The sequence below is a fragment of the Neophocaena asiaeorientalis genome, unplaced genomic scaffold (genome assembly GCF_003031525.2).
Source record: "Neophocaena asiaeorientalis asiaeorientalis breed wild unplaced genomic scaffold, Neophocaena_asiaeorientalis_V1.1 scaffold14, whole genome shotgun sequence".
NCBI classification, from domain to species: domain Eukaryota; kingdom Metazoa; phylum Chordata; class Mammalia; order Artiodactyla; family Phocoenidae; genus Neophocaena; species Neophocaena asiaeorientalis.
This window is the reverse complement of record NW_020175192.1, coordinates 10,813,395-10,836,785: the sequence shown is the minus strand read 5'-3', so window position 1 is coordinate 10,836,785 and position 23,391 is coordinate 10,813,395. Positions and strand designations below refer to the sequence as shown.

The window sequence follows — 23,391 nt, the reverse complement described above, 5'->3', positions numbered from 1 at the left end:
TTTTTTATTATTATTATTTTTTATTTTGTTTATTTTTTGGCTGCATTGGGTCTTCGTTGCTGCGCGCGGGCTTTTCTCTAGTTGCGGCGAGTGGGGGCTACTCTTCGTTGCGGTGCGTAGGTCTCCCACTGCAGCGGCTTCTCGTTGCGGAGCACGGGCTCCAGGCACGTGTGCTTCAGTAGTTGTGGCGTACAGGCTCAGTAGTTGTGGCTCACGGGCTCCAGAGCACAGGCTCAGCAGTTGTAGCGCACTGGCCCAGTTCCTCCATGGTACGTGGGATCCTCCCGGACCAGGGCTCGAACCCGTGTCCCCTGCGTTGGCAGGCGGATTCCCAACCACTGTGCCTCCAGGGAAGTCCTGAAAACTCAAGTTCTTACACTGTGAATGAGATGAATCTCCTTATCGAAAGACAGATGTGTTCAAATTGGGCTGTTCAAAACCAAAACCAGAAAAATAAACCACAACAAAAATCCCAGGTGTATGTTGTTTAAAGCCAGCCTTTAAAAAAGTGATAGAAGTTGAAAAGTAGCAGGTAGTGGTGGATAGATACGTGAGATTATTCCAGGAAAGTCCAAACCAAAACAAATAAAAATATATTATTTATTTCAAAGAGGAGCTTATTATCTTTAATGGCTCAAAGTGAAGCATTATGAAATGATAAGACTTGATTTTAGAAAAAGATGTGTCAACGTTGTTCATACTCAACAATATAACAACTAAATACATAATTTAAAAATTCTATTATTCAGTGACTTGGATCCCTCCCAAGAATAACCTTTATCTGATCAATGATTAAAATCCTCATGTAGGGACTTCCCTGGTGGTCCAGTGGGTAAGACTTCGCCTTCCAATGCAGGGGGTGCAGGTTTGATCCCTGGTTGGGGAGCTAAGATCCCACATGCCTCGGGGCCAAAAAAACCAAAACATAAAACAGAAGCAATATTGTAAGAAATTCAATAAGACTTTAAAATGGTCCACATCAAAAAAAAAATCGTAAAAAAAAGAAAAAGCTTAAAAAAAAAATCCTCATGTATGCTGAAGAATTTCCCTACTGCAAATTATTCTACAACTTTACTTTTCTGTATGCTTTTTATCTGTCCCAAGATCTAAGTAAATTTGACACAAATGTTAGGTTTGTAAACAATTTTACTTTCAAATTCTTTACCTGGAGGCATCTAGACAGAATTTTGTATGCAAAAAGGTATTTACATCTAAAAATTAGACATTTTAAATTAAAATAATTCTAGCGTTATAGGTGGCTGCAGGGAAGAGTTATTGAAGTTTATTTCTGTTTTGGCAGTGTGAATGAATTACTTACAGAATTCCAAGATTTTAGAGTTGTTATTATAGAATTGTTTATTATTTTCAGAAAACTCAATTTTCTGGCAGTTTTGCAAGTGATCTACTCTGCATTTAGCAAAAGCTTGTTTTCCAGTTTAATAAAAATGTATTTTAAGGTTAAGAATAGACTCTCCTTTCCTGTGTGTGTGTGTCTGTGTCTGTGTGTGTATATGTATGTGTATATGTAAATACACATACTTTGGGATCAACTTTTGACTGTCCTGTCAAGGGTTTTGGATTTGTGGCAAATATAAGCTTATTAATAACCACTAACATTTGTAAAATGCCTTACAATGAATAAAGCATATATAGTTTATATATTTTATCTTATTACATATAATGCAGGTGGTAGCACTAACATTTGTGTTGTCAGTTCTGGTTCACTGAATCATAGATCTTCCCCAATGCCAAACTTTGCTAATGATGCAAAGAGCACCAAGTGCAGATGGAATTTTTTTTTTTTTTTTTTTGGAGGAACCCCAAACTCACACACAGATTCCAAAAATGTCCTTTTCTCCTGCATTAGTACATGTTATGGTTTTGGATTAACAGAATAGTTTTGAGCAACGTGTGCAAAAAAAAACTGCGCAAAGGAAGTTTTCATTTTGAAACTCCTCCGTTTTATATTTTCTAAATTACACAGCTTACTGATGTTGACTTAAAAAATATGTACAACGTGAGAGTTGTGAGTTAAGTTTTATGTGGGGCAAAATGAGGACTATAGCCTGGGAGACAGCATTTCAGATAACTGAGAAACTGCTCCAAAGAGCTAAGGGGGAAGGTCAGTATATATGTGATTTTGGTGAAGGGGAAGTACATGCAATCAAGCACATATTTTTTGCACAAGGTTTTTGGTAGCCACGAGGAACAGTTGTCACCATGAAGGATTTTAGTGCTTTTCCAGATATGAGGAGATACAAGAGTTGGGCTCATAAAATCGTCTCCTGAAAATATTGAACCGTCTGAAGACCTGTTCTGCCAGTTTTTCCCAGAGCGCAGAGGGCCTCATTCCTGCTCTCCACGCTGAACTCCTTTCAGGGGGTGTTGAAAGCCAGCAGTTGCAGCAGCACATGGTTTAATCCTTGTAGAGGTAGTTGGCAAGTGCCAATGGCAAGTGCCAATTGTAGTTGACAGGGCCCCCTCATGGTCATAAAGTGGACCATGATTTGGGAGGCATTTCATGACCATTTCGTCCTGTGGTGCTAGGAAGGCTCATTCCTAGTTCTGGCGAAAATTTCGCTGATAGTCCACTCAGTGTGCTATTACTGGACTAGGTCTTATTAACAATAGTCAAAGGACCACCTGTCCTACTAGTCTGTTACGGTCCAGAAAAAAATTGCGCCTTGTTGCATCCATCTTCACATATCTAGAGTTGCACTATTACAATTATTGATTCATATAAAACTATGTCTTTTTGTTGGAGGCTCAGTCACACATTTGGTAATGCAAGAAACAACAATCTTGTAAAACAGGCAAAATACAAATAACATAGCTAGCAGTATTATTAAAGTCGTAAGTAAGAATTTTTTTTTTATTATTAATTATTTATTTTTGCTGTGTTCGGTCTTCGTTTCTGTGCGAGGGCTTTCTCTAGTTGCGGCAAGCGGGGGCCACTCTTCATCGCGGTGCGCGGGCCTCTCACTATCGCGGCCTCTCTTGTTGCGGAGCACAGGCTCCAGATGCGCAGGCTCAGTAGTTGTGGCTCACAGGCCTAGTTGCTCCGCGGCACGTGGGATCCTCCCAGACCAGGGCTCGAACCCGTGTCCCCTGTATTAGCAGGCAGATTCTCAACCACTGTGCCGCCAAGGAAGACCCGTAAGAATTTTTTAAAAATTAATTAATTAGTTTATTTTTGGTTGCGTTGGGTCTTCATTACAGCGCGCGGGCTTTCTCTAGTTGCGGTGCGCGGGGGTGGGGGGTGGCTTCTCATTGCGGTGGCTTCTCTCGATGCGGAGCACTAGCTCTAGGCGCACGGGCTTCAGTAGTTGTGCCACACGGGCTCTAGAGCACAGGCTCAGTAGCTGCGGCTCGTGGGCTCTAGTGCACAGGCTCAGGAGTTGCGGCCCACGGGCTTAGTTGCTCTGCGGCACGTGGGATCTTCCTGGACCAGGGCTTGAACCCGTGTCCCTGCGTTGGCAGGTGGTTTCTTAACCACTGCGCCACCAGGGAAGCCCCTGGATTGATTTTTTTTTTTTTTTCCCCCTGGATTGATTTTTAAAATTAGGATAGGATCATGCCCATGATAGGAAAACATTTGATTCATATGCAAAGGTCCAAGAAGTCAAGAAAATGTTATAAAGGATCATACAAGCCGGGTCCAGGATCTTGGGCTAGCTGTCTACTTCTGATGTCTTCTTCCTCTCATCCTAGTGTGAATGTAGTTTCTCCTCTGAGCATTGTTTTAAGGTGATTTTGAGTTCAGCCATAATCTCTATAGGCCAGTCCAGTGTAGGGACCCTTTGTAAGTGCAAATTAATCCGAATCAGTTCTCTTCAGTTTCAGTATGCATGAGCTAATTAAGAGTCCCTGATAAGAGTCCTTCTGTCTAGGTTGGAGATAGTCCTTTAAATTATGTCTTTTCCAGTATGCATAATCCCCTGGTTGCAGGTCGTGGGGCATCTGATCTTCATCTAAAAGATTACTGAGATAAGCTTCAAAAACAAACTCAGAGTGTCCTTTTAATAATTTAATTAAATTTTGCATTAATATAACCTAACAGCAAGGAACTATCTAGGAAGTGAGTCTTAGTAAATACAGACCTCCATTAACAAAACTGGGATTTCTGGGATTTAATATTCATTGAAACATAATCTTTTTTCTGTCTAAGTTTATCCTCATTTCTTCCAAATATAACCAAATTAAGACCAATTTGTTTGCAAAATAAGTCTGGCCTCAATAAACTTGGCTTGATGATTAATATAACTATAAGTGATCATATAGGCTTTTTTGCTTTGATGAAACTTTTATAAGGAGTCTTAAACTGAACTTTTAAAAGACCTCTCAGGGCTAGGGAAGTCATGACAATGGCTTATCACAGATTTTGCTTAACAGATCTAGGTGAATTCCTCCCTTTTCAGGGTCCCCCAAATACCTTGAGATTTCTGTCACATGTTGTGCATTTTTTTGAGTCTATACTGACTACCCCCCATTTTCCAGACATAATTAATAAAGCCAGAATTCCAGGCTTATTTATGATGAGCAGCCTAGATAGGTTAGTTATATCTGGCTAACATTTTCTGGATAGATACTCTGGTATTTTTCTGCTAGTGGATACCACTGATAGATTTACAAGGCTACCATCCAGTTTGAGGTCATTAGCACATTTGGTGGTTGAGGTCTTTCATTCCTTCTTCCCCAGTAGGGCCAGTGAGTTCCCCTTTCCTGCTGTTAATCCTTTCCTTCCCAGTGCATAAGAATGATGGAGTTTGTTCTGTATGGAAAATTTGTTTGCCAAAGTAATCTTTAAAAATTTTCTTTCATACATTATTAGTGTTCTCAGTTTTGGGGTTTATGCTTGGGAAAATGAGCACTTAAATGGATACTTGCTGGATATTGTTTAATTTTTTCAGAATTTGTATTGCTAAATAACAGTAGGGATAGCAGGCTATCCCATAATCATAAATAGTTGCTTTGATTATTTCATATTGACATTGTTTCATCATAAGAATCTTCAGGTGTATACTAAAAACTGCTGTGCCTTTACTAGAAATTTGAGATAACAGGAACTAAGGTTGGGGTTTGAAGAATTTTATTAAGAATTTAAGGCCACTTCAGTTTAGTGTATTAAGTCACATGAGGATATGGATCTGTTTTATCTTTAAAAGAAAGAGTATGTCATGGTTTTCCTATTAATTGTATTTTCTACAACCATTCTTGAAGTGTGGTTTATATTGAGTAGAGCGCTCAAAGCTCGTAACAGATTTTAAAAAAATATTCTCAACGAAACTCTTATTCTTAGGGAGACTGGTTCACTTGTTAGGCCAAGAGTATAATTAAAAACCCTTAATATAGAAAAGCTTATCTGTCTCAAAATTCCCTTCAGGTAGACTTGCAAACAGTTTAACAGTTCGATGAGTTTACTTAGATCTTAGGAAAGATGATAAGAAAATTAAAGTCAAAAATTTATAGCAGTTTATACACCCAGATATTCTCATTGTAAATAAGATAAAGATTATTTTTTAAAAGGATCAAAGTCAGAGAATAATAAAATTTTGAAACTGCTAGAACCTTAGAACTCAATTAAACTGGCTCACTTATTTTGAAAAGAGGAAATACTAAATGTATGGTCATTAGAGCTAGCACGTTGTATGTTTCTTTTTCTTTTGCGATTCCAGCTCTTATAACCTATATTTGGGCCTAGATGCCGTAACTTAATTTAAACATGTATATTTGGATCTTCAATCATATTGATAGGTCTGTCTCTGAGTTTTCTTACAAAGACTGTATTTATTCACAAAGTACTTGTTTTTTGGATTTTGCAACTAGAACCTTTTAAAGATGAATGAACAAACATTGGAAACAACACAGCAGCGGAAACTTCCTGAATGGATGTCTACGCAGAAGACATATTCTGTAGAAGAAAGAAAGGTATGCCGTTCATTGATTATTCTTTCAGATGGAAAATTTAATGTGCATTTGACTGTAAAATGAGTCAATCCTAACTTGTAAACTTCAAGCCATTGTTTACATTTAGAGTTGCTGTTGTGTGAATGAACCAGAATCTAGTCATTGAATGGATGAATGGGATTAAATTTTAACTGGGTTTACAAAAATGAGAATTCTTACTCTATACTTTCCCTTTTTATCTAGTTTACATTGTTGACCCTGCCAGTTTGTTCCAATTCATATAATAATTTAGACAGTATTTATTTTGGTGAATTTTTATGGTTAAGTGAGTTTTAAGTCTTCATAGATTTAAGCTCCATCAACCAGTCTTCAGCATTTTATGGCAACATTATTGCATGTAGAATACTAATATAATTGAAGAAAAAATGTAATAAATGCTTTTATGAAAATAGGATTAGAAGTTTGCAAATAAATTTGTTAGAAAAATAATTTTACAGTGGGTAGCTTTATCTTTGTTAAATTGTCCGTATGACTTCATTAATCTATAAAGCATTAGTTGATAAAACTTAGAACTATAATTTGAATGCTTCAGTGAACTTTATTATTTCAGTGAACATTTATTATTTAATGTGAATTTTATTTGTGCCTTTTCGGAATTTTGTTTAACTCAAGGCATCTATTCAGAAGAGCATTTTGGAAGATGATCTCCCCTTCTTAGAATTCAGTGGATCCATTGTGTACAGTTATGAAGCTAATGATTGTTCTTTCCTATCAGAAGATATTAGGTAAAGATTTAAATTTCCTACTTTCAGTTTAATTTGGACCCTTAGAATATAACTATTATGGTAATATTTGTATGTGTATTGAGTTTTATAGTTGAGGTGTGTTCAGTACATAATTACTTATACATGTAAAATATCACTGATAAGTTCTAATTCTGCTTTTTAAATAGAAACTTAAAATCACTGAATTAAATTTGTAATGTACCTGTTTGTTCATTCATAAGCCTTTCTATTAGTCTAGCTAATTTTTTGACTTGTCAGTACTTAAGATGTTATATGTAGAACACACCAGTTTAGGAAAAACATGCAAAAATTATTCAACCTCTAAAATGCCCCTTTCTATTTCATTGAAAATACCAACATAGTAATACTGAATAGTGATTGTGATTGTCTCTGTTGCATTTAGTTAGCAACAATTATAGCAAATGATCCTTAAAAAGAACATTAAAAATGACTTAGTATTTTTTAAATTGTCTAAATTAGTACTCTGCAATAATGCACTCTAAGGCTCTTGAAGCATTTTACAAGGAGAAATAGGGAATTCATTCAGATCTTTGAAGTTATTATACCTGTCCTTTTTTTTTAAACTGTTATACATTGGCATAGAAGAAGCAGAGGTAAATTAAGCTATTTATTAATGGTCTTCTGGTAGATGTATTCTAGAAATAGCATTCAGGTGTCCTCACTCCCACTATAGTTATCTGGCTACATTTGGGACTCATTAAATAGAACTAAATTGTCTCACAGAGAAGGTAAAATCTGTTATGTATGATTATGTATTAACTCTACCATCTTACCTTTGACAATGCTATAGTATGTCCTGTCTGAAGGCAATAAGCGTGTTTTGAAGAGTGTAGTTCTGATGAATTGTATGTTTTATGGAAGGCAGGAAAGTTTTTTTATTTTCACCTCCTTTGGTTACTTTAAAGATTTTTGCTGTTCCAGGTTTTCAGCAATTAGATTATGATGTGCCTTTGTGTAGTGTGGTTTGTGTTTATCTTGCTTGGGGGTTCAGTGAGTTTTTGGATCTGTGGGTTTATAGTTTCATCATATTTGAATAATTTCTTCAAATGTGTTTTTTCTCACATCCTGTTATTCTCCTCTTTTGCCACTCTCAATGCAGATAGGTTAGATTGCTTGATACTGTGTTGTTGGTCACGAGGCTCTTTCAGTGTTTAAACTTTTTTCTTTCATTCTTTTTTCTCTCTGTGCTTCAGTTTGAATAGTTTCTTTGGCTCTGTATGCAAGTTCACTTGTTTATTTTTTTATTCTGTAGTGTCTGTTCTGCTGTTATCCCATCCTGTGAATTTTAAATTTTGTTGTATTTTTCATCTCTAGAAGTTCCATTTGTTTCTTTTAAAAAATATCTTCTATTTTGGCTCTTATCGTATTCATGTTTTCTTTTAAATCTTTGAACATGTTCAGCATGTTTATAGTAGCTGTTTTAATATCCTCTTCTGTTAATTCCACTATACTAGTTATTTTTTCTGTTAAATGACTTTTTTCCTGCTTATGAGTCATGTTTTCCAGTTTTTTTTTCATAGCTGACAGTTTTTGATTGGATGCTGTGATTTTACCTTGTTGAATGTTAGATTTTCTTGTCTTCCTTGAAGGAAAGGAGCTTTGCTCTGTCAGGCAGTTAAGTTACCTGAAGATCAGACTTAACATTTTGAGGCTTATTTTTAAGCTTTTTTAGGGCATATCTACGGTAGCCTTTATTCTGGATATGATTTAGCCCTGTAATGGGTGTGACCTTTCTGGCTGGAGTCTTTGTTGACTGCCCCAGGTGATCAAAAAGAATCTACTCCAACTTTTCAGAACTTTAATGTCTCTTACCTGTATGTAAGCCCTAGGAGCTGTCCAGCTTACAGTTCCCTGGTTTTTCTTTGTCTAGCCTCGTAGTGTCACTGCATGCTTGCACGTCTTTTCCTGCCTAGCTCCCTCCTCCCCAGGACTCTACCCACAACTTCTAGCTGCCTCCTCTTCTCTGGCTCTGAGCTCTGTCTCCCAATTCAGTGCTCTGCTTTGGACTCTCCTCCCTATTCTGTTATCTGGAATGTTCCAGGTAGAAAGCTGGGGCAGCAGTAGGCCTTACCATTTATTTCCTTCCCTCAGAGAGCATAGTCTTGTACTGCCCATTGTCTAGTGTCTGAAAACTGTTGTTTATATATTTTGTCCAGTTTTCTATTTGTTCATGAAGGAAAGTTATGACTGATCAGTGTTAATTTCATCTTAGCCCAAAGCAGAGGTTGAGTTTAAAAAAATTTTTAAAGTACATTTTTCACTTTTAAAAATTGTGAAATAGGCACATATAAACAATAATGTAACAAGCACCCATATTCCTTCCACTAGCTTTATCAAATCTTAATTTTCTTCAAATCTTTATTAAGACATGAAACAATAAAATACAACTGAAGCCCGTGTATGCCCTTTCTGATTCTCTCCTCTGCAGTCCTCTGAGAGAACTCTGTCACGAGTTCAGTGTTTAGCATTCCCTCATATTTTCTATAATTTTCATAATTTTATATCCCCAAATATCATATACTATTACTTTGCCCGTTTAGAATCTTTAAAAATAATGCTATCAAACTCTGTTTATATTCTGCCACTTGTCTTTTTCACTCAACATTTTATATTCTTCTTTTTTTTTTTTTGCGGTACGCGGGCCTCTCACTATTGTGGCCTCTCCCATTGCGGAGCACAGGCTCCAGACGCGCAGGATCAGCGGCCATGGCTCACGGGCCCAGCCGCTCTGCGGCATGTGGGATCATCCCAGACCGGGGCACGAACCCGTGTCCCCTGCATCGGCAGGCGGACTCTCAACCACTGTGCCACCAGGGAAGCCCCAACATTTTATATTCTTGAGAATTTTTCTTTTGGTTTGGTATATGAAGTTCTATTTAAACTTTTATATAATGTTACATTGTTTCAGTATGTTACAATTTGTTCATTCTCTTGTTGATGGAAATGTAGTGTGTCCGTTTTTGCCAGATGGAACAGTATTGCAATGAACATTCTTAAACATTTCTATCTGTGCACATATGAGAGTTTCATATATTTATGAGAAAGATTTGTCAATTCATGCTGTTTACACATCTTTAGCTAGGTGTTGTAAGTTTTTTTCCAAGAGGATTTTATCAGTTTAAGCATTCACCAGTATGTGAGTGGTCCCACTGGTAGATACCCTTCTCAGCATTTAATATTGTGAAGCTTTGTCAGTCAGGTAGATGTGAAATTGTATAGGTTCAATTTACATTCCTCTGAGTTCTATTGAGATTTTGTATCTTCATATATGCATTTGAATTTATTGGCCATTTGGGTATCCTTTGGGGAATTGCCTGTTCCTATTTCCCTCCCTTTTTTTTTTTGCCCCTACTGGATTATTTCTCTTTTTCATACTGACTTTTCAAGGAATTTTTAATATTTTCTGACTATTCATTATCAGTTATATGTATTACAGATATCGTCTACTGTCTGTGGCTTGTCTTTTAACATTTTGAATGATGTCTTTAGTTATGTAGAAATTAAAATTTTAATGTAATTAATTTACACTGTTTTTCCCCATTTAGCATGAGTGTGTCTGATGGAGATGTGGTAGGATTTGACATGGAATGGCCACCAATATACAGTAAAGGGAAACTGAGCAGAGTTGCACTAATTCAGCTGTGTGTGTCAGAGAGCAAATGTTACTTGTTTCATATTTCTTCTATGTCAGGTTGGTATCTCTTTTATTTGTTTCATTTTTATATGGTTGATAATTGTATTATGTCAACTTTATCCATATAAAATTAAACTCTTGAATTAACTGGTGCTTCTCTCATCACCTTATGTTTATTTAAGTATTTATGTTCTACCTGATTCACTCATATCCCTGTTTTATTTAATTTTTACATCGTCTCTGTCAAACGTTGATATTATTCCTGTTTTAGAGAGTAGAGAACTGAAGTATAGAGGGGCTAAATTTTAGTGATAACAGAGATAGCGTTTATGTTAGTTGTTTTTCTGTCATTTATCAATCAGGACTTTTTGCTTTAGGCAAGAAAAGCAACACTCAAGTTAAGTGTGTTTCTGAATTTAAACTTAAACAGAAGTTTAAGTACAAACATAGAATGTGTAAGAAGTAGAAAATAAATCTATCAAATTTGATAGAACCTATGGAAATAATAAAAAAATGTTACAGTTTTCCCTCAGGGATTAAAAATGTTGCTTGAAAATGAAGCAATTAAAAAGGCAGGTGTAGGAATTGAAGGAGATCAGTGGAAACTTCTACGTGATTTTGACATCAAATTGAAGAGTTTTGTGGAGCTGACAGATGTTGCCAATGAAAAGGTAGATATAATATGTATATTATTGTCACAAACAAGAAATTTGTGTTTCACAGAATGTCCCTTCTATCTGTTTTAGATTTTTTTGAAGAAATAATGTAGGCTGTATAATGTTTTTGTAAAAAAGAAGTCCCCAGTGAGTGTTCCGTAATGAAAACCTTCAGTTCTAATCCATTGCCTTAGCAAACAGTTTCTTTAAGCAAGCACCCTCTCCCATATTTAGTATTATTTCACTTTGTTTCATATATATGTAAATTTAAATATTGTATTTTAAGTTTATCTCTTTAATCCATCTATATCAATATCTTTTTTTTTAACATCTTTATTGGGGTATAATTGCTTTACAATGGTGTGTTAGTTTCTGCTTTATAACAAAGTGAATCAGTTATACATATACATATGTTCCCATATCTCTTCCCTCTTGAATATCTTTTGTTGTTAAAGAGCATAATGCAGCTCTTGTGGTATGATGCTCTTAGTGGAAGTTTGACCATCCCTTCCATTACCCATATTTCCCCTATTTTATTCATGTAGTCATTAAGTTAGATTCTCATATTAGCCAACTATTCATTTGGCTGAGAAGTAGAAAGCCTACCAACCTATTCAACTTTTGTCTATGAATGATGCTTCGACAGTCCAAGAATTTTAATACCTACATTGGGGAAATTCCAGAATTAAATTCTTATAATGTAAACTGCAAATGAGGTTTTGAGTGACAGGAAATCTATTAAGGACTATCTCTGCCTTATATTTTGGTGTAACATTTCCAGCTTTATGTGTGACATGTTCATTTGGTATCAGATAATTAGGATATCTGAAAATAGAAGGAAATAATTTTTGCTGAGTTGATTTTTCATTGCTTTTAGTTGAAATGTACAGAGACCTGGAGCCTCAGTGGTTTGGTTAAACACCTCTTTGGTAAACAGCTTCTGAAAGACAAGTCTATCCGCTGCAGCAACTGGAGTAAGTTTCCCCTCACTGAGGACCAGAAACTATATGCAGCCACTGATGCTTATGTATGTACCAGACATCTTTAGACTATGATCTGTTTGTTAAACTTTATAATAAATTACTTTATAAAAGTTTTATTGTGGTAGTGGCACAAACTTAACTAAAATCTTTTAAATCAGTTTGGCATTAAAAATGCTTAGGAAGAAATTTAGTGAAACTTGTAATTCTGAGTATTAATTAGCAAGTACCAATCAATAGATTGTTTAATACTAGTTATTTTTATTGTCATGAAGCCAAAATAATGTCCAATTTATATGTAAAAAATGTGAGTTCTCTGAAAACATGCAAGGCGAATAAGCTTAGACTGAGCAAGAACAAATGGTATTGATGATGTATTTTATTATCGGCCACTACAGAATAAAAAGAACTACAATACAGTTTCTATATTGAAACTGGCCTTATTTCTTACATTTATATTTAAAATGTGGTAAAAATTTAGAAAAATTGCCTCCACAATTAGCTTTCTACTGCTGTTAGTCAGATGTATTTTCATATTTACATATTCGTACATAATGAAATCTGGCCTTTTCTATATATATAGCACTATTGTTTGTTTGTTTCCAAGAAATGTATTTTATGTCCCAATGGACTTTTTTTCCCCCTATACTTTTATTTGTAGATGAATATCTTATTGTTTACTTTTTTGCATCTGTTTTTATGAATGGAAGCTCCTTTTATTTATAAACAGAAGAAATTCAATTTTGTGGGGAAATAGAAAGATAATTTTCCTTTATGTTATGTTTAAAAAAATCAGAAAACTTGTTGAGAACTAGTACAAGTTCTGTAGCATTTTTATTCATGAGAAATTCATGTGACTTGATTGTTCCTATTAACAGTAGCTAGAAGGAGGACTGTATATACACTGACTAACAGCTAATAATGAGATAATGGGGAATGGATATCTGTAGTCAAACAGTTTTCTCTTACTTGATTGTATTTTGTTAGATTCCATTTATAAGTTATTTGATTTCGTTAACCTGCTCATAATATTGGACGTTAAAACGTTAAAATTTTTATTTTAAGGTGTAGACAGCTACTTTCTGCATTCTCACAATTGGTGTGGTGAATAAATAAAGACATTTAGACCTTTGCATAACTTAATAGGTTGAATTCAGCTTTTTGGGTGCCTTGGAAATCATTGTTTTAGATTTTTGTAAAGATGGGACATGAAATTTTATTTGGTGATCTTTAGTATACTGTTTTCATTTTTTGGTTTTCCTGTAGGCTGGTTTCATCATTTATCAAAAATTAGAAAATTCGGGAGACGCTGTACAGATATTTGCTATACATGAAGGTATGTTATGGTCTGAAAATAAAAGGTAAGATTTGAATTTGCTCATTTGTGAGGTTTATCTCCAAAAAGTATTCACACACGTGCAAAATATTTAGTATTATTACAACTCCTTGATTGTCTGAGCAGTGTTGACATTAGGATGAGGTCTATTTGGCCAAAGCTTAGGGCTTCAGGCATGTTGGTTGTAGCAAAGCAGGACTTAACTAGTTTTCCTTTGTAGCATTGCTGTTCACTAGGCTTCTAGAGTTGGGTCTTAATAACATCACTGATACAACCACTCACCTCTCAGTCTGGAGATTATACATCTTTGCTATAAATATTTAAAGTATATAAGATGCTTTATAGTGCCCTGGTTTAAATTTCTAAATTTTCTCCAGGATACGATAACTCTGCTGTTTTTCTCCAAACAGAATGGCCACTTCCTCCCTCCCTCCCTCCTTTCCTTCCAGCAGTGTCAACCTCACCTTTCTCAAATTTTCCCCGTGTATATACAGACGATATTTTCAAATGACCACTTTTGGTTTGTATTATAAGTTTGTGTTTTTTCTTTTATTAAAGGATACAGGAAGGTTAGAACATCAGAAAATAAAAAGATATTTGCACATTGTTTCTCACTTAAAATACTAGCTTATTCCCAAGATGGTAGCTAATAAACACTAAATGATACAGTAGTTAAATATATTTTTATTCATTTATTAAATATTATTCAGCCCTTTATGAATGGAGATCCAGCAGTGAACAAGACAGGCACAATCTGTTTCCTGAGAGGGAAACCTACAACTTTATGGGGGATATAGATGAACCAAAAAAAGGCAGTGTAGGAAGATGAGGCTTATGATGTGGGAAAAAAAGGTGTTACGGTTAGCATATAGGAGAGGCATCCATGCATATTTGGAGGTATTAGAGAATATTTTATGGAGAAAGTGATGTTTACGGCAAGACCTGAAATATGAGCAGGAGTCAGCTAGCTGAAGAGCAGAGAAGTGTCAAAGGCACAGGTAATAGCAGGGGCCAAGTTTCAGAGGTAAGAGGTATCTATAGGCAACTGAAAGCAGTAAAGCACGGTGAGCTATTGAATATGACAGGGTGGGGGGTGTAGGAGAAGCAGAAAAAGGAAAGCAGATAGGCCATGTTAGGGGTTTACATTTCCTCCTAAGAGCTATTGAGGGTTTTAAGCACAGGAGTGACATGAATTACATTAAAAAATACAAACTTGGACTGTAGACCAGAAAATGGGTTCTGGAGGGCAAGGGTCACAGTGGAAAGACCTGTTAGGAGGCTGTGCCCATAATCCAAGTGAGAGGTGATGGTGACCTGGCTTGGTTGGTTGTATTGAGGATGGAGAGAAGTGGATAGATGCAAAAGACACTTAATAGGGCAGTAAAATGAAAAGAATTTAATGTGATGGTGTGAGCCACGTGCCAAGGATCAGTCCTGTGCTGCTGGCATGAGCAACAGTGGTGAGAAACGTTGAAGAGGAGCAGCAGGGTTTGGGGTCGAGGAGTCATACAGTTGATTTTAGGCATGTTAAAGGAAGGAAGCCTGCGAGCTAGCGAAATGGAGGTGGTGGCCTGCAGGCACTTAGATACCCAGCCTGAAACTCAGGGGACAGTTTGAATTCAAGGTAAAGAATGAGGAGTTTGAGAATAAGAAGTGGGGCTGAGAGTCGTGAGGAACTCTTAGTATTTAATGTTTGCGTGGAGGAGGGGGACACCAGAGGAGCTGCCATGGGCATAGAAGGAAATGAGGAGGCGGGGTGTGCAGCAGGCCAAGTAAAGAGCATGTTTTTTGTAGGAGGGTGTTATCAACTGTTTTAAATTTTCCTGAGAGTCTGAGAAGCTGAGGACTCAGAATTAGTCCTTGGATTTGTAATCTTTTACTGCAGCAGCTTTGGTGTACTGGGTGACAAAAGGGTATATCGAGGAGAGAGTGGTCATGGGGGCACAAGAAAGGGTCACAGTCTTGGGTACCATGAAGGTCCTGTAACCGAAGCAAGAGTGGAATGATGTGGGAGAAATCACGTTTGCGTGAATAGAGGACTAAGATGTAAGGAAAGTGAGAAGGCTTGTGTAAGTAACTTTTTTTTTTTTTTTTTAAGAAGCTTGGTTTGGAAAGGGAATAGTTATTCATTTATTCATATACCATATTTGTTGGGTGTTTACTGTGGGTCAGGCAGTGTACCACTTGCTAACAAAATTGCACTGAACCAAAGCAGGCCAAACCTCTTTACTTCATTTGTCTGAGTGAGGGAATGATGCCCAAGGGGAGAACATGGAAGGCGTGAGGGGAAGAGAGAGCACAGTGTCTGAGGGACAGTGAGTGTGACTGAGGCGAAATGAGTAAGAGTGAGAGGAATAGGAAATGATGCCAGAAAAGTAGCTTGGGCCAGAGCATTTAGGGCCTTATAGGCTGTGAATCTGACTTCATATTTTATTAATTAAAATAAATACCATGATGAGTGATGCGAAATCCTTATAGGGTTTGGAGCAGCAGAATGATATGATTAAATTTTTACCTTGAAAGTATTTTTCTGGATGCTGTAGGAGGGCAAGTGTTTAGGCAGGGAAGTCGGTTTGGAGGCTATTGTAATAGTCCAGACAGGAGATGATGATTGTGTGAATTAGGCTGGTAGCAGCAGACGGGTGAGAAGCCGTAGAGGGTGTATGTATTTGCTGATGAATTCTCTGTGGGCGGTGAGATGTAGAGAGTGAGAGAACAATCTGGGTATTTTGGTTGGATCCACTGAGTGAATGGGAGGGTCAGTCACAGTGGAAAGATTATGAGGAGAGCAGATTTGAGTGAGAAAAATCTAGATTTCAGTTTTGGCCATGCTAAGTTTTAGAGGCTTATTCATATCCAAGGAGATATCTTAGTTGGAAACATGATTCTGGAGTGCGTTCAGGTGGTTGGAGATATAACTTGGCGGTCGTCAGCATACAGATGGTAGTTAAACCAGAGAAGATAAAATAGGGAGCGAGTGGAATAAAGAACAGAAGAGGCCCCCAAGTATTGACGTCAAGGGCACACCAACCTCTAGCGCTCAGGAAGATGAGGCGCATGCAGCAAAGAGGCCTGTGAAGGGGCAGTGATGGAGGAGGAAGCACAGGAGGGTGGTGTTCAGAAGCCAGTGAAGAAAATCTTGTGAGTCCGAGTAAGTCATCTGTTTTCAGTGCCTCTGAGAATTTGAGTGAGATGAGCAGCTAGGATTAACCGTTATATTTGACTGTGTGGAGGCCGTCAGTAACCTTCCTAAAAGCAGCTTTTGGAAGAAGCTTAGTGGGAGTCAGTTTAGGAGAAAATTGAATTAGAAAATTTGAAGACAGTGAGTATGGACAATTCTTTCTTTCAAGGAATTTGTAAATGGGAGTAGTGATGTGAATACAGACTAATCAGCAGATTGGTGGGGAGACGAGATAATTCTCATTGTTGTTTCTGTTTTCTTAATGAAGTAAGAAGTGAAGTTGTTCTCTGAGTAAAAGAAGGGACGGGCAGGTGTTGGGGGCTTGAAGAGAGAGAATGAGGTATGAAATAGTCATCTTGAGAGTGGGAGAGTGGGAGATGTAGAATAATTAACAGTCATTACTGAGGGTTCGTCGAGATCTGTGCATGAATTTAAAGCAAAGTATCATAATCATAACTGTGTTTTATTTTCAACTATATTCAACTGTTTCGGTATAGACATCAACTAGGTAAAAAAAGTGGGTTTAATTAGAGTAGTGTTTTGCCATAGAAGAAGGAAGGAGCAAAAGAGTTCAGTCCACAGGAAGGAATGATTAATATGGGTAAGGAAGGACCGTAAGACATGGGTGATGGGGGGAGTGACAAGGGTAATGGGTAAGGAAAAGGCGGTAGGTCAATGGACTTGGTTCTGAAAGTGTGAAAGAATTGTTGTATTGGGGAAGGCGTGTTGGAAAGAAAGATAGCATGCAGGTGTTCAGAGGATGGAATGCTTGTAATTGAAGTTTGGAAATGGTGACTTTACTGGCAATTGTAAAATCAAGGGTATGGTTATGGGAAGGAGTGGCTGAGGTCAGTTGAGGAAAAGATGGTTGAAAATGGAGGGAATGAGGAACTGAAAACACCATACTCTTAGGTGGCCAGGAATTATCAAGTTACCTGTGAATGTTGAAGTTACCAGGAATTATCACAGGAGTAGTAGGGAAGGAAGAGACAGTGAACCAGGTGCCGAAATCTTCAATGAATTATGTAATTTTGAGATCACAGGATAACTGCAGCAAGCAGGAATAGCTAATGGTGTATCCTATGTCCAGTGCTTCAGAGGAGCCGGGTGGACTTGTAAAGGACACAAGAAGTGGTGATGAAGAGTAAGAAATTCTAAGCAGGGGAAGGGTTTGGGAAAGGTGGGCAGGTTTTGTGGTGTTGATGGAGACCCATCAGACAGAATGAAGCTGCGAGTTTGGAAGATGACCACTGATTAGAAAGGCTTGCATTTTATTTTGTGATGACTGGTAATGAGGGCAGTGAGGAATGGCTGCCGGGTAAGGTTATGTTTACCAAACTGTATTTAGTACGTAGCCTCCCATGTGGTGTTTTATTGATTTCTGATTTTGAAATAGTGCAGATGGGTTCCGATTCTCATTTCTGCCTTCACCTTCTGCCTAGGTTGATAACCACTGGGTTGTAATATGTATGAATGAAGATCACTTAGAATTTAGTCTAAAATTTTAAAGAGCAAAAATTTGGAAGGGAAATAAAGTGACTGAGGTGATTTGGAGATAGGTTAAGGAAGTCTTTTTGTTGGAATTCATTTAAAGAAACAAAATGAAAATTTAAGCCATAATGCTGTTTAAATAAATATCTCTGCTTTGTAGTTTGAAAATTAGTACTGATTCTTTTTTTTCCAGAGGAAGAAGTACTACCTAGTGACGTGAAGAAACAATTGACTTCAGTCTCTGAGGAGATGATAGATCTGGCTAAGCATCTTCCTGATACTTTCGAAAAACTGGAAAATCCACAGAGGTTAAATATTTCTGTTTTTATCAATTCTGTTTGTTCTTATTGCATTTTCCTATATATAGTGAAGAATTACTGTTCATTAGGGTAGACTCACGCTTGCATACGTGCACGCAGAGTGATGTATAAATCTGAGAAATATCTTTCCAATTGTTAAATTGTGCACAAAACGTTGGAGGCTTCTCTGTCTGCTTCTCTGTCTGCTTCTCTGTCTGCTTCTCTGTCTGCTTTGTAGGATGTTTTATGAAGCAAAGCAAAATAAAACTCCTAAGCTCACATGAAAGAAAATATTGAAGATTCAAAGTTGTCTCTTTCTTTCTGTTTTTGCTCACTTTTCATTTAATTATATTTATAGTTTGGTTACTTGAAATCTATAAATAAAAGCAACTTTTAGTAGCTTCATTTTTCTGGCTATTAAGTGATTATTATATAAAGAAGTCTACCTAATCAGCAGACAGTTAAAACAAGAGGCATTTAGATTTTAAAGACTATTTTATAGCCGAAGCATTAGATAACTTGAGATATTTGGATTAACAGACATTGGACTACTGGTGCCCAGCAGCTGATTCTTCTTGGAATCAGGCCTGGCTCTGTCCTTAATTGCTGAATGACTCCCTTGTTAAACCTCTAAAAGCAGGAGTGCTCTTGAACAGTGATTGATTATAATGTGGTAATAAAATTTTGAGGCCAAAATCCTTTGTATGAATGTGAAGCAGTTAGTTGAAATAGAATTCTGACTCTGACAAAATGCAATGTTAATGTATTCTTTTTTGGATGAGATTTGTGGTAGATTTTGATGGATTTCAAAGTATGAGGTAGAAATTCAGCTCTTTTTCAAAGTGATTTTCCCCCTAGCAATTTGTTTCAGCAGTTTTTATGTAACTTTGAGAATTTCTGAAAGAAATAACTGTCAACTGGGGAAAGGTACTAATAACACTATTTCATATTCATTTTTACATTTTTCCCTCCATGGAAGAAGAAAAATCACCATTTACATGAAAAATTACTGTTCACATGCATTTCAGATTTTTTCTAGGAATTAGAATATCTACTGAATGGAAATTACATGTGCTTAATGCTTTGCTTTGTAATATCAACGCTGAGTAGTTTTCTTAAAATTTGAGAATGGGGAATACTGGATTCATTTTTTAAAACAAAGATTTATTATTTATTTATTTATATTTGGCCGTGCCGGGTCTTAGTTGCGGCCTGCGGGCTCTTTGCTGTGCTGCACGAGCTTCTCTCTAGTTGAGGCGCAGGAGCTCAGTAGTGGTGATGCACGGGCCCAGCTGCCCCACGGCATGTGAGATCTTAGTTCCCTGACCAGGGATCAAACCTGCATCCCCCGCTTTTGGAAGGTGGATTCCTTACCACTGGACCACCAGGGAAGTCCTTGGATTCATTTTTCATAAAGGTATATCTTGTAAAGTTTTAGTGTCAAAACAAAAACTAGTTAAATCTCTTATTTCAGGTTCTTTGTAAAAGTCTCCGGTATTACTTCACTTATGTAGATTACACTTCTAAACCAGGGGAGAACAAAAAAGGCCTCTGAACAGCCAAAATACATGCCATAAACATGAATTCAAGTTCACTTAACTGCACTTCCAGTGGACTGCGTGAGGCCACATTCAGAGCATATTTGCTTTTCATTTATAAATACAGTTTGACAGGCTTGGATATCTGCTTACCATGAAAATCAGGTATGGATAAGGAATGACACCATAAACAATTAGTTTGGGACAAAACACTACTGACACTTTAGTAAGCACGCAAGTCAGCTGTTGAATGTAGAAGTACCTTGCTGTACTAGAGAGTAGCCCAGAAGCTATAAGCATATAGTGGGTATTAGGGTATGAAGAGCATCTTTAATCCAGTGTGTCCTTTAAGTGAAGATCTTCTTCTTTTAAAAAGCATTAAAACTTGTCCTTAGAGTTAACACAATTAAAGTTGAACTCACCTTTCTTAAATTTTTTTTTAGGGTTTCTGTACTATTGAAGGATATTTCAGAAAATCTGTATTCATTGAGGAAGATGATACTTGGTTCTACTGAGAATGAACTGAGGCCCAGCAGTAATTTTCACTTACTACCGTTGGAAGAGCCCACTGCTGGTGAAGTACAACAGAAACAAATTAGAGAACATAAAATTTTTACTAAAGTTACAGATGAAGCATGGGACACAACACCTGATAATTTAATTAAACATGATGGAGAAAATGTACTTGCAAACGAAGTAAAACAAGAAGATGGATTTGAAGATGAACTAGAAGATAATAAGTTGGAAGAGACTCCAGAAAGAGTTTGTTTCATGTCATTAGATATTACAGAAGATGAACTCCAACGTTTGGAACAACAGGCTCAGGAAAAACATCTTGGTGATGTTACTTGCAAATCTCCTGAGGTACTAAATACAGTAAAGAGAAAACAATTTTCATTCATGGTAGTGGTTGGCTGATTTTTTCTGTAGAGGGGCAGATAGTAAATATTTTAGGCTTTGCAGACCACACAGTTTCTGTTGTTAACTGCCCAGTTCTGCCAATTCAGTGTGAAAGCAGCTATAGACAAATAGCCTGTCTGCATTTCAGTAAAACTTTATTTACAAAAGCAAAAAGTGGACTGGGTTTGCTACTCCTGACTTACTATAATAAGCAGCATTTTATAGTGGAAAGATTTTTAGTGTCAATACACATTTGTTATAATTTGCTAAGCATTTCTCCTACCTAATATATACCTCTTCTTTTTGTGGATTCCCTACATATCTACTAGGGATTCTCTTCCAAACTTGATTTTTGAGAGTAGTTTTATTTCTTCATATGGGTTTTCTTCACTTGATAGTCTGAGAGGGTTTCTAATAAACTGATGTTTTTGCTTGACACTAACCTTTACTGTCATCTAGAGTCAGAAACCTACATTTTTTTCTTGATAGATTATTGTTAAACATTCTATATTTTCTCTCAACTTCATGTTTAGGTTTCTAATTATTATGTTCTGATTTGATTAATTTGTGAGATTATGTTTTTCTGTTGGCTAACAAGCATATTTTTTGAAATAGTGAAGTTGTATTGGAGGAATCATTGTGTTTCTTTTATTGTAAAGACAAAAGAGACATATAGCTGTATAATTTTTACCTCATTTGTTTTTCATTAATTAAAAAAATTACCTTTGTTGCTTATGTTTGGTAGAATTTTATACATTTTCTTTTATAATAACTAAGTTTTAAGTTCTTAAAATTAGATTTGAAAGTCATTTAATAGGATTATTTCCTCAGTTTTCTAATGACAGAGTCTCAGTACTTCTCTGTGTTTGGTAACTATATTAGTAATCGCTTCTGTCAGTATATGAATGCACTTTATTTTAACATTGTTTTCATACCAACCATTTGTAAAGCAGATTCTTCTTTTGGGGAATATCTTTTGCTAACATCTGCATTACCTTTTGATTTTCTAGAAATTTTGTATTAGTTATTCACTTTAAAGTGATATGTTGCATACAGTGACATAGAATTGTGATCAGGATTTCATGATCTGACTCACATCTTTTACTCCAATTATTGCCATTTTTTATTGTGTAATAATTATTAGCATTTAAAAAATTCATTAAAGACCCACACAGCAAATAAATAATGATTTAAAAAATAAAAACACTTCTTATTTTTTATCTTTCTATCTACCTGTCATATAAACATATAAATATATATTATAAATTTATTTATTAGAGAAGAATAGGAAGTAGTCTAAGGTTATTTAGCATATAGGAACTTTATTTTGTGGAAAAGAGGGTATGGAGTCAATTATGCTGGAAATTAATGTTTGAAATTTTTTTTTTTTTTTGTCTTCCAAGGATAACGAAGAGGATATATCTTATGTAATTGAGAGTGATGAAGATTTAGAAATGGAGATGCTTAAGGTATGTTCAACATTATGGAAAATTACTTCCCGTTCTTTACAAGGGACATTAATTAAGTAAAATATTGCCTAATTCTAAACTGGTCCCAGCACAATGAGATTGCTATCACTTACGTAACATTAGATTTTGTTTTCCATTTCATATTTCTTTATGTCTTGGTATGGTCTACGAATAATGTAGTAGCAGTAGGAGTAGTATACTAATTTTTACATAGTAGAAAACAGTAGTATGTTTTCTCTTCCCTCTTGGGTCACTTACTTTTCCTGGAACATGGGTAGTGATTCAGCTCTCCAGTATTGAAATAGCTTTCTCTTTCTTCCCATCCATGTATATCCACTTGTATTTGGAGGTTCTGTTTTTATACATTCCATATTCTTCTTTACTTCCTTTGGTTTTATTTGCTGTTTTCTATTATATATAATTGTCTAATGTTTTAAATGGTTCAGTTTTCCCCTATTTTGTAATCAAAGTTGAAAATATCATTTAATAATTTATGTATTTTCTACTTCACCTGACCTCGGGTTTCTTTGTCAGGTCTTATGAATCAAGGATGGAAAATTAGAAAGAAAAGCCTAAATTTTGCTAAATAAAGTGAAAAATGAAGAAAAACACAGAAGTTCACCGTTACGCATACTTGTTAGTCCTCATCTTTAGGTTGATGTGATTTTTCTTTTTATGAAATGAGATTAAGTGTCTGATTCTTTAATTTTGAGGCAGTGTAGTGGGTAGTGATAGGAATGTGGATTCTGAATGTAAATGTGGGTTCAAATTCTAGCTTCTCCCTTTATTAGCTGTGTGACTTTGGGCGAGTTTCTTAGCTTTTTGATACTCAGTTAACAGTCGTATTTATTATTAAGGTGTTACTTTTGAAGAGTTTACTAAAGAGCCTGGCATTTCCTAAGTGTTTATAATAAACATTAGCTAACAATAATAAAAGAGTGTACATACTAAACCATATTCCTTTAGTGATGAGCCATTTCTCCGAGGAGTGCTGTTAAAGTAGTGCATTTATAGGATAGTTGTGGACTTTCACAACTTTATATTATATATTGAACCTCTTCACAACTTTATATTATATATTAAACCTCATATGAGAGAACTTTATTTCCAAAATGCTTTTCTAAGTCTGTTTGTTGACTTGAATAAAAAGTCAGGAAGAAAACCACTTGTTTTTCCTTTTGTAGGCCTGAAATG

The 23,391-nt window shown here is 36.1% G+C and overlaps 1 protein-coding gene across 4 annotated transcripts in view; it reads left to right on the top strand.

The window, feature by feature from the left end:
- WRN (WRN RecQ like helicase) overlaps positions 1-23,391 on the top strand; it is a 127,556-nt gene that overhangs the window by 25,374 nt on the left and 78,791 nt on the right. For all 4 annotated transcript variants that reach the window (XM_024765136.1, XM_024765138.1, XM_024765137.1 and 1 more), the window contains exons 2-10: positions 5,827-5,928; positions 6,580-6,692; positions 10,259-10,404; positions 10,870-11,018; positions 11,881-12,030; positions 13,250-13,319; positions 18,185-18,299; positions 20,272-20,692; positions 22,132-22,197. In XM_024765136.1, coding sequence (XP_024620904.1) covers positions 5,839-5,928; positions 6,580-6,692; positions 10,259-10,404; positions 10,870-11,018; positions 11,881-12,030; positions 13,250-13,319; positions 18,185-18,299; positions 20,272-20,692; positions 22,132-22,197 — 1,320 coding nt within the window. In that variant the 5' untranslated portion in view covers positions 5,827-5,838. The remainder of the gene's footprint in view (positions 1-5,826; positions 5,929-6,579; positions 6,693-10,258; positions 10,405-10,869; positions 11,019-11,880; positions 12,031-13,249; positions 13,320-18,184; positions 18,300-20,271; positions 20,693-22,131; positions 22,198-23,391) is intronic.